Source organism: Zingiber officinale, chromosome 10B (genome assembly GCF_018446385.1).
Source record: "Zingiber officinale cultivar Zhangliang chromosome 10B, Zo_v1.1, whole genome shotgun sequence".
NCBI classification, from domain to species: domain Eukaryota; kingdom Viridiplantae; phylum Streptophyta; class Magnoliopsida; order Zingiberales; family Zingiberaceae; genus Zingiber; species Zingiber officinale.
The window spans coordinates 33,419,623-33,431,794 of NC_056005.1; the positions used below are offsets into that span (position 1 = coordinate 33,419,623).

Below are 12,172 nucleotides of genomic sequence, written 5' to 3' on the forward strand. Positions count from 1 at the left end.
TATTCTCTGCATATGGACGGCCGATCGCAGGCCGAGTGAGCACCCATGTGCTCATATATGCTCAACCGGGCAAAGCCTGCTCGAGCATAAAGGTATTTAGCCTTAAATAATACTCTTTCAATATGACAGGTCGACCGCAGGCCGAGTGAGCACCCATGTGCTCATACATGCTCGACCGGGTAAAGTCCACCTGAGCATAAAGGCATTTAGCCTTATATAATATTCTCAATATCTTATCGGTCAATCGCAGGCCGAGCGAGCACCCACAGGCTCATATATGCTCGACCGGGCAAAGTCCGCCCGAGCATAAAGACATTTAACCTTATATAATATTCTCAATATCTTACCGGCTGATCGTAGGCCGAGCAAGCACCCACATGCTCATGTATGCTCGGTTTGGCAAAGCCCGCCCGGGTATAAAGACATTTAACATTAAATAATATTCTCTGTATATAACCGGCCAACCGCAGGCCGAGTGAGCACCCACGTGCTCATATATGCTCGACTGGGCAAAGCCCACCCGAGCATAAAGGCATTTAGCCTTATACAATATTCTTAGCATCTTACAGGTCGACCGTAGGCCGAGCGAGCACCCACGTGCCCATATATGCTCGACCATGCAAAGCCCGCCCGAGGATAAAGAAAGGATCAACAGAAGATAATTCTAACAATATATATGACCGGTTTGAACGACCGACCGAGATATATTCCATAGGAAGCATTCTAAATAATATATACGACCGGCTTGAACAACCGACCGAGACATATTTAACAGAAAGCATTCTCAACAGTATATGCGGCCAGCTTGAACGACCGACCGAAACATGCATGCTTAATGAAATATTTGACGGGAAATATCTTCTAGAAGGTTCTTCAATTATGATGACGTGTCATAAATGACAAAACGAGTATATCTGGGGTATAGAAAAAATTCCTTAAAGGATTATTGCATGAAGTATCGAAGATAATGTCATCTCCTAACAAACTCTAACGAACCGGGGACCACCTCATGACTACGGATGTCACGTGAGGTGGTATAAAAAGGGGGATCTTCTCCGTTGGTGAGGTATACAAATTCTAGCATCTAAACTTTGTTTTCACTTCAATTACTGTTCTTTTTCTTTTTCTTCTTCTTCTTCTTCTTCCATCTTTAAGAGGAACTGACTTGAGAGTCGGAGGATCTAGCCAAAGATTCTCACTCCGGTCTTATGCCACTAACACATTGTTGACTCATCTCACTGTGCGTAGGAGCGTTGAGGAGTCTCTTCAGATCTTCAGAGTTCATCTGCATCGAAGGTCATCATCATTTATCAGAACCAGTGTTCATCTTCGCATATCTCAGATAGGATCAATGTAAGATATCCAATATATATTTTAAATATAACTAAATATATATGTTTAATGTCCAGGAGGGAAAAACTAAAACGATTAAAATTTGATCTAATAAAATTTATAAATGAAAATACATATAAAATAATTAATAATAAATAAAGATAAATATAAAATAGTATAGGTAAATTTTAGAAATTTGCTGTGATTTTTCTAATTTATTTTGGAATTTAAATTGAATTTCTATGGGATAAATTGGCTGGGCTTTGTGAAAACTGTTTAGAATACTCATTTAAAGTAGTTGTTGATTTTGATACAAACCTAAATTTCGTTGATTAAAAGCTAGGTTTTAATTAAATCCTTCCCTGTTCATGTTCGCATCGCTCCCACACACGTGAGTTTCTGCCATGAGAAAGATGGCATCACTTGGCACCTCTCTGCCCCCAACGTCGACGTCGGCCATAGCCGACCGTCGCTGAGTCCAAGCACCAGCACAGTACCGCTTTTCCCCCTCCCGTTCCTCTCATCCGTATGACAGTCACTGTATCCGTGCGATTACCGACGCAGTCCTGTGAGCATTCGTCGTCGCCCGCGGCTACCACCTCTCTTTGCCAATGTGGGCTCTTCCCTCTCCTTCCCCGACGTCGTCGTCGATCGTGGCTCTCTCCAAGCAGTCCGCACGCTTTCATGCTCACTGCCACCACTAGAAGGTAGTGAACCGCGGTTGTCGTTGCCCTGCCACCACGGTTACAGTCACCACCACCCGCCTATGATTATTCCCGACATGGTGCCATCGCCGACCATCGGGCCATCGTGAGCCTCCGTCGGAGTTGAAGCTGCCAACACAGATTGGGGTAAATTTGTTAAATTAAGCTTGAATTTGATTACATGGGTTAATTAGATTAATCTATTTAATAGGTGGTTAGTTAATTAATCAAAATTTGGTTGATTAATTAAAAGGGTATTTGATTATTTAAGATTAACGTTTAATTTAAAGATAGGTTGATTAATTAACAGATTAGCTTGTTAATAGATTTATTAATTTGAATAATGAGTTGATTAATCAGTTAAATTGCTTATTCACTTATAATAAGTTATAGAGTGATTAGTTGGGTTGTTAGTGGTAATTACTGATTTCATAAATTGATTATTACCTAAGTTGATTAGGTAAGTGTAATATGTTGAGTATCCTGCTAGACCCTTGATTAATGATTTGAACTTATACTTATTGTTAGTTAGATCAACTATAGTGTAAGATATCATGTATCCTACTAGACTCTTGTTTGTTATTTAGGCACATGTATATATGCTAGTGAGGTTAGACAGATATATGGTTATAGAGTATTATATTGGATGTAATTATTCATTTTTTTTCTTACCGTTACATTATTATATCCTAACAACCATTGTCTTTCATTCGTGGTTGAGAGAGTCGTTAGTGACCTTTGATATATCCTGTCGACTATTATAATAGAGAGGACGCTAGAGATCGGAGAGGATGCCGGAGATCGGAGACGGGAGGATGTTGAAGATCGGAGAGAACGCAAGAGAAATCGAGGAACGTGAGATCAAAGAATAATGTGAGATCAAGGCTTATCCCTAATTTTGATTCCCAAAATAGCAAAAGAATTTTTTTTCATCTCTACCATCGCTATTTAGCAACAAATATTATGTTTCCGTCACTACAAATTTCACCAATACTATGTTCTTTTATTATTAACGACCATTGTAGCGATGAAATTATATTTTCTTCTCTAATTAGCGATGGAATTATAATTCCGTCGCTATATTAGTGGCGAAACTATAATGTCATAGCTAATTAGCGACAGAATTATAATTTCGTCATTATATTAGCGACATGACTATAATGTCATTGCTAATTAGCAATGAAAATATAATTTTGTTGCTAATATAGAAACGGAAATATAATTCCATCACTAATTCCGCACTAATGACAACTTTTTTTAGTGTAGGTTTTCCTTCAAAAGACTAGGATTCAAATCTCAACAACACCATATTTGCCCCTAAGATAATGGTGCAGTGGCAGGATACCTTTTTAGTTTCTCAAATGTCTAAGGATTGAATATCAACTTCTATAAATTAGTGGATAAATTTTCTTTATGTGGGCGGTTGACTTAAGAAATGCTAGGTTGATGGGTTGTCTGTTTTGAATGCTTCCCGATTTATCCTAATAGTCTGGTGGAAAATTTTCGTAGGATTAAATTGATGATCCTCAAAATTTATCAGCATAAACTGAATGCCTAATGTCAACTTAAAAAAATAATAATAATAATACATTGCAAGCATTAATCTAGCAATTACAAATCGATTGCAAGACAACACAAAAATAATTCAACTGAGGAAACTTCACTTCTATGGTAAGAACCGATGAAGCTTCTCATTGCCATATCCATTCGTAAGTTCAGTTAAACTAGTCTTGTTTTTTTTTTTTTTTTGTCACGGGATATGGTTGATTAATTTTGAAAGTGGCCAATTCAATATGAAAATTTTTTATCAATTATCCAGATAAATCGTGGATGACCCTTAACGTTGATAGATCAATTGCCTATTAAGAGCAATTCAATTCAACTAGGGCTGAGCCTTAACAAAGTTAGATTGCATAGTTCATTAAGCCAGATTTTGCCCAATTTGTAAGAACTGGGAAGTGGGAGATCTTGGGACTCCTTCCAGTTATCAGGATGCCTTGATGAGGAAAAGGAGGAGACAGGGCCGGCCCTGGAGGAGGGCGGCATTGGACGATGACCCTGAATCCATAATTTGAGTGGGTCCAAATTTTTTTTTTTTAGTATTATATATTATAGGCATGTAATTGGGGGCCTTGAATAGTTTGCCCCAAATTCATATTTCAGAATTTTTTGATATTGTCTTTTACTTTTATCTTTTTAGCCATGTAATTGGGACCTTGAATATTTGGGGTCCAAATTTATTTTGGACTTTTTTTTTCGGCCCAGGAGCTCGGAGGAGATCACCGGAGTTAAAGCACGAGATAGAGCTGGGAAGACGATCGATGCCATAGAAATTACTGAATCATGCACGAAAAAGCTTGAAACCATACATCTATCAACTATCTCCTCCAACCTTAGTACGCATTTCAGTAGTACTATCTACGTATCGCCGTTTAATTCTCAAAGGCAACTCGGCGGCACCACGTAGCCGGAAGCAGATCCGTCGGCGTGCTCGCACGAAGACTCCGCCGGCATATTCCCATACGTGAGCTTGATGTCCTGCAACCCGATTCCGGTGCACGGGTTGCTCGGGCTGCACAACAACTTCACCGCCACTTGCGTGGCCGACGACCCATGGATGTCGCTGTACGTCACCTCGCTGATCTTCACCCCCGAACTCTGCATATATATACACAATTTTTGCGTAAAGAAAAAAAAAATGGTAAAAAAAGAAGTGATGAATCAGTTAATTTACCTGGTGGGGGCATCCTCTGTTGCCGTTGCAGTAGTTCTGGTCGATGATGATCGGGTTCTGCACATTCTGCATCACCGCGTGCTCGAACACCACCCCCTTGACGAACGCCTCGCTCGGCCGCCCCCACGTCTTTATCCTCAGCCCGTTCTGTGTTCCGGTGAACACCGCCGTCTTCACCGTCACGTTCTCCACTCCGGCCTCATCGTACCCCTTCCCCAAACTCCCGATACTGCGGGCCGGGCACCAATCCATCGTTAGCGCTTACTCTGCTTCATATGTTTCGTAATTGATTGAATTTTGCTTGCCTTATGCCGTGGCCGGGGCCGCAGTTGACCTGTTCGATCCAGAGGTTGGTGCTGCCGGGCCCGATGGAGATGCAGTCGTCGCCGGTTCTGATGCCGGCGCCGGTGATGGTCACGTGGCTCGACATCTGCACGTGGATGCCGTCGGTGTTGGGGCTGTTTCCCGGCGCCGTTATCCTCACGCCCTGGATCGTTGCGCCATCGCAGTTGTCGATCACAATGTGGTACAGCTCGCTGTTCACCGAAGTCACTCCGCTGATCATGATGCCCCTCGAGTTCCTAAACACCAGCGACTGCGCCCGCATCTCAATCAGTCACACAAGTCAATGAATTACAAATTAAGAATCTTTGAGAAACGTGGTGGGCGATCGAGCTTACGTAGGCGCCGGCGGGGCAGCCGTGGCCAGCGGCCTTGCACGCCCACAGGGACGACCCGCGGCCGTCGATGGTGCCGCCGTACACCGTCACGCCCTCCACGTGGTCGAACAAGAGCCACTCGCCGGCGGTGCCGTAGCCAGACGGCGCGACGAGGGTGCCGTCAATCTGAAACTTGATCTTGTTGCTCTTGCAAGGGCCGCTGAATTCGGCTCGCCGAACCAAGAATGAACCCGACGGCACGTAGACAGTGGCCGCGCCGGTCGAGCCGCAGGCGGCCTGCCACGCGCTGAGCAAAGCCTCGGAGGAGTCCGTCCGGCCATCGGACTTGGCGCCGTAGTCGGCGATGTTGAACGCGGCGTCAGCAGGAGAACAGAGGACGAGTGCGAGGAGGAGAAGAATGGTAATGGTGGAGCTCATCGCGTTGAGTTCAGCTATGAAAACTAAGGCCATGGATCTGGTTTTGAGCATGTCTCAGATGGTACGATCGGTATTTATAAGATCAAACCATGTGAGGTTTTAGGTGAAAAGTGAAGCAAACTCTGCCGAGATTTATGATAACTGAACTCAGATTATGAACTTGTTGCAGAAGAAAAGCACGTTGCGAGTCAGAGTTCTTGCAGGTTTAGTGCAGTGAAAAAAGCTTGCGTTTGACTTTAAATTAGTTAACCGGTATGTGTCTTGTCTCAGAAAGTTTGGAGGCGAAATGAACTTGTTGATAAAAGTCTTTGAATGGAGTGGAACGCGGAGAAGAAAGCGGCGGCGATTTGAGATTTCCTGTCTTCCAGTTAAAAATATATAACTGAATTTCATGGAACACGCCTCGGATTTCTGTGCAAGATCAGATGTTCAAATTCACTATAAATATTAATTTGCCAGTAAAAGATTTTCAAAACCACATAAAAATTTCATAAATCTTAATACATGGTTATAAAGAACGATGATACCGTTAATATTGAAAATTAAAGAACTTTACAGAAGCCCTGGACGGAGGAGGATGGAATTTGTCTGATGGATCGATTGATCCTCACAAATGGAAAGTTTGTGATAATTTGCAAGCAAGGTGACGGATAGGGATAATAATGGATGTAAATTTCATATTCTTCGATCTTCATCCTCAAATATTATATTCATTCTTATTTCCGTATTTATCCTCCATCGGATTTTCAAATTTCATTCGAAAGATCTTTTATACGATGTGCTTCGAAAGATCTCCCTTCAAGCCTCCTTGAGCATCCATTTGCAGGCACTCTTGAGAGTTGTCATTCGTCTTAAAATCTCCATCCACAACTTGATATATTCCCATATTTTGTTGCAATAATCACACCTAAAAGAATAGGTGTGAATGGTTTTCCATATGGCAACCATATAAGTCACATCAACCATGTAAGATGTATCTCCAAGTAGTGAATTAGATCATTCGCCAACAATCGTCATTTTTTTTTCCTCTGTATCCATCGAATACATAATAAATTTTTTTCGCAATGAATGTTCGATAGCACCTTGGTAAGCAATGGGGCATTCCAGCTTTTCAGGTTCTTCAGGCCCCAGCATCCTTCCTCTTTGAGTAAACATATATCTGTCGTCATGTCATTGGAAGCTCCGAATAATTTTGATAAATACTGTAATAGCTTTATCAAAAATATTGGTCAAAATTGTTCCTATTGTAGCAGTTTTAATTAAATTTATTATAATAATATTTGTCTATTTAAAATTAAATTAGAATAGTTTTAGTAATATTTAAGCAGTTTTAATTAATAGTTGCTTTTGATATTTTTTTTAATAGAAATATGTCTTTTATAATAATAAAAATAAAAATAAAAAGTACTCTTTTTAATTTATACCCATTTTTTCCTATCTAAACAAATAATTTTTCAAATTTCTATCCAGTAGAGAAAGAGATGGAATGGAAGCCATCCGCCATCTCATATATGGGATGGAGAATTGGGGATGATGACATTGAAGTTGTTTTATATCCTTTAAAGGCAACAACGTGTCAACGTATAGAAGAAGGTCGGGGGACTATATAAGCGGCATCGGTCACAAGAGCAAGGTTAATATATCTTACTATTTTATTAAAAGAATAATCCTTTAATAATATTAATATTATTTTTTGTATTGAAAATAATTTTGAAATTTATTAGTAATTTTGTTTATTATTTTATATAAAAAATATGTAAGTTTACGATTTTCTTTAATCCCACTAAGATTAGTAACATCATGAATAGAGAAAGTTCTATAAATATTTTTAGTCGACAATATTAAAAAATATATTTTTCTTAATTTTTTTATTAAGATTAAATGTGATATTAAATTATTTTTTTTTTTATGAAGGAGAGTGTTATAATAGTTTATCCTTGAGTTTTCAAGGGTCACCCTTACATTAAACTACTGCATAGGCTTGATGTGCTCTTAATTACCAAGTCTAATTTATGAATCTGGATACTAATTAATGAATAATAATCCCCATAATTATTAAATTTTTCCTAAAATATCGCTCCATCTGTATACATGCTTATCCGAATTACTTACTGGGCTAAATACAAGGTAAAATGAAGATTAGAGAACATGATTACATTCAATCTATAAGTCTAAGTCCTAGTTTTGTCTAAGAATCACTAATGATCTTAGCCACATTTGAATCAACTCATATCATGACTAACGTAACCTTAGGAGCCTCTAACTTGAGTTTCACATCCTAGATAGGATATTGTGAGTTTCTACCATTTATACAATTTTAAGTAAATTTGATACAAATTCACTATTAGATTTTGACGTATCATATTCACTCAATAATACTAATTCCTTGAACTCTCCTAACTCTACCTATACTCCAAATTTTAAATTTTAAACAGTATATCATCATTAATGAGTTTTACCTCAAACTCAAGGATGAAATCAATTCAAATTAAGACCAATGCACTCGTAAAAACCTCATGAATCTCATAATGCCCTCAAGCCTTAATTCCACAATTTAAATTTAAATGACATGTTGTAGGTTTTTAAAATTTATATATTTTTATATCATTTTAGCATAAACTCATTATTGGATTTAGGCTATCACATTCAATCAACGAATGTGTCCTTGAAATTCCCCTAACTCCTACTATACCTAAAAATTTAAAATCTAGTTATTATACAATCACAAATGAATTTTAGCCAAAAATCACTAAACTTTAGAAATATTAGAGTCAACTTAAGTCATGACCAATGCACTCATATGAGCCTCTGAAGTTCACCGTGCCCTCAAACCTTAATTTCATAGCCTAGATAACATGTTATAAGTTTCTTAAATTTAATAACTTAGTATAATTTTAGCACAAATTAACTATTGAACTTAGGTTATTATATTCACTGAACAATAATATGAATATGTTACTAGTGTTAGGCAACTACGATGTGACGAGGCATCGTAATGTTAGCTTTTTTGACATTGAATATATATTCTTTTATATATAAACCTAAGTTCAGTGACATTGTGGTTTGCCACTTCCAAGCATGCTAAAATATTAAAGAATATAGCCAAATCTAGTTTTCTTTTATATATATTCTTTAATATTTTAACATTGTGATGAATAGTTACCAAATACAACATCACAATGTCAGCTTTTTTTGACATTCACGAATTGATTCTCAACTACAATGCATTTATAAAGATTTTTTCTTTAAATAAAACATGAATATATTTATAAAGATTTTTTCTTTAAATAAGATATGTAACTATGAGATACTGAGCTTCTGGATCATTTGTATAAATTTTTCTAATTAATCATAGTGGTCGATGAAAAAATTCTTTAGAAACGAATTGATCATTCGATGTTAACTCATTAGTTTTGAGATTACCACTTCCAAGCATGCAGTGTCTATTTTTGCGACACATTTAATGGTCTGTTTGGGAGGAGGTGAGGGAAAGAGAAGGAAGGAAAAATAAGGGGAAGGAAAATTTTGAACCTTGTTTGGGAAGGAGTGGGGGAAGGAAAGGAAAGGTAAGGAAGGGTAAGTTTTAATCTTTATTATCCATGGAAAGAGAGATTTTCTTACACCCCGAATTGGGGTGTAAGGAAGGGGAAGGTAAAATAAAAGATTTTTTATTCCAATTTTATCCCCGTTCTTAATAGTTTAAGAAATTTTCTAATTTCTAATTTTGCTATGTCGCCGGAGTCCAATTTCCTTGCCTTCTTCACAGCTTGCTTACTGCCAGATCATAAGAAGAGGGGATTCGACACGTCTTCTAACTGAATTGAAGGGAAAATTTAATAAATTTTTAAAAAATAAAAATTCTCGTTAACAGTGTTATCTTTTAAAGTTTTTTATTTAAGATTTCTAAAATCATTATTTTCATTATTTCTCATTTAATTACTTGATTATCAGTAATTCATTGTTTCGTTATGAATAGTATAAAAAAATTAATTTTTTATTAAAAAATTAATTTAAATGATACTATAAAAATTAATTTTATCACTAAAAATATCTAATTTATATTTATAAAATAAATATTAATATTATGAAAAATGTCTAATTTAAAAAGTAAGTATATTTTTATAACTTTATCTGTTTAACCTTCATTTTTCTTCCTTTCCTCTCAAACAAATTAACCCATGTTACGTTAATGAACCTTCCCTCCCTCCCAAACAATGAGAGGTTAAATATTTTACTTCCTCTCACTTCCCCTTCCTTCCCCTCCCTTCCTCTCACTTCCCCTTCCTTCCCCTCCCTTCCCTCACTCCATCCAAACAGAGGGTTAAATGATTTCATATGTTAAATGTCCAAACTAGATTTGACACCAATACAATGTAATTATAAAAACCTTGACACCAATATAATGCTAAAATATTAAAGAATATATATAAAAGAAAAAAAAAGTGAAGTAAAACCGTCTTTTGATGTGACGAGGGATCGGTAAATAGGATACATCCAAGTAACTGCTTAATCATCTACCTGTAATAGGAATAATACAACGGGGTGAGTTCAATAACTCAGCGGGTATCAATCTAACATGCATAGTAAGAAATAGCTACCAATAATAATCATGGAGTACAATCTCTTGACTAATAACAGAAAATGAAAAATTATATAAGAGGAGAAGAACTGTACTCACCGGGGTCTCGGGCGTGGTTTGGTTGGGCAGCGCGAACGGTGTGTAGCAGGGCTTGGTCACGGTTTAAGGGAAGGTTAGGAGTCTAGAGATGAGTGAGTAGAGGGCTGGTCGTGGGCCATGTGCAGACTAGTGGCAGGCATATATGGGGGTCCAGTAGGGTCCTACAAGGGAGTCAAGTGGGCTAGGGTCAGGCTAGGCATAAGCTGGACTCAGGCGTCTTGATGAAACTTGAGCCGCAAGGATCGCACGGAAGGGGCAGTGTGGATTGTTCGTGCAGAGGGTTAGGTGGTTAGGGTTCTGAGCATAGGGGTTGGGCCATGGGTTAGCATGGTTAGTAAGGATCTAGTCGAGTCATGGTTTGGGATTGGTAAAGAAGCTATTAAGTTTGGAATCGGTTTGGATTAAAAGACGAGACTACGGTTTAAGTTTCAAGTTGAATGACGAAAATAAGTCATGTGGTTCGGGTTCATGCTTGGGAGAGTTTAAGTCTTGTAGTGTCTTGAATAATCATAACATATATGATAAAAGTGATTAATTTTTTTTATGATTATAAAATTTTATGAATTTATAATAATACATGCTAAAGTTAAGATGCATGCTTGTTTTAAGGAAATGTTGAAAATGTCAGTTATTTGTTTAAGTGTTTAAAAGGATGAAAAACATATTGAAGGATATGAATGGTTGTGATCAAATAATGATTAATAGAAATATCGTAAGGATTAAAGTTCCAGAGGGACCTTATTTAAAGACGAAGTCTTAGAAGGATCTTAATATCGGATTTCTATATTAGATTATGGTCTAATGGCAAGAGTTGTCCATGTCCCGTCGTCAAATTTCATGATTTTATAGATTGATCAATCGAACAAAGAATAAATGATAAATGATGATAACTAGTCACTTTCATAATCAAATATCTCCCTAACAAAATTTATAATAAATATTGAAGGCTATGCTAAATGTTACGATGATTTTAATGATATATGACGTTCGAGAATTTAATAAATTATAGAAATGGATATGTTCATGTTTTTTTTTTTTTTCTAAATGTAATTTGAATAAAAATGTTTTTATTGATGCATGTGCCTATATATACAGTACTTGATATCATGATTAGGACGTACTGAGTCGTTAAATTCGCTAAGTTTGAATAGATGTAGGTGAGGAAAATGTGTAAGTTGGAGGCATTAGCATTTGACTAAACTGGGCTTACATTACACATCCGAAGGCCTTGTAGCTTCTGCAGGGAAAAAATAATAATGATAAAAACTATTTTATGATTCCTGCTTTGAGATTTTTTGAGAGAAAAATATAGTTTGAATGATTAGGTATTATTTTTGGGAAGTATGGGTTAGTATGTTGGTTTTTTTTTTAACTTCACTGGTTTTAGAATGTTGGTGGTGCATGGATACTTTCATTTGGTATGAAAATTTCTTCGAGTCGTGCCGGACAGGTTATTTCAGGACTAATTAGGTTTATCATTTTTTTAACTCCCGAAGTTATGGTGTAACGGTAGAACATCTATGTTGTCACTCAAGCATCCACAGTTCGATTCCTAGCTATGATGAATTTATATCAATTCCCAATTACAATGTATTATTATTATTATTATTATTATTATTATTTGAAA

At 37.1% G+C, this 12,172-nt stretch overlaps 1 protein-coding gene across 1 annotated transcript; it reads right to left on the minus strand.

Annotated features, from left to right (window-relative positions):
- Window positions 1-4,358: 4,358 nt before the first annotated feature.
- On the minus strand, window positions 4,359-5,954 carry LOC122029837 (polygalacturonase-like). The gene is made up of 4 exons (XM_042588967.1): window positions 5,451-5,954; window positions 5,076-5,365; window positions 4,771-4,999; window positions 4,359-4,694 (listed from the first exon to the last, which is right to left on the minus strand). Exons 1-4 carry the CDS (start codon window positions 5,916-5,918, stop codon window positions 4,476-4,478), a joined length of 1,206 nt encoding a protein of 401 aa, XP_042444901.1. The 5' UTR covers window positions 5,919-5,954; the 3' UTR covers window positions 4,359-4,475.
- Window positions 5,955-12,172: the final 6,218 nt, after the last annotated feature.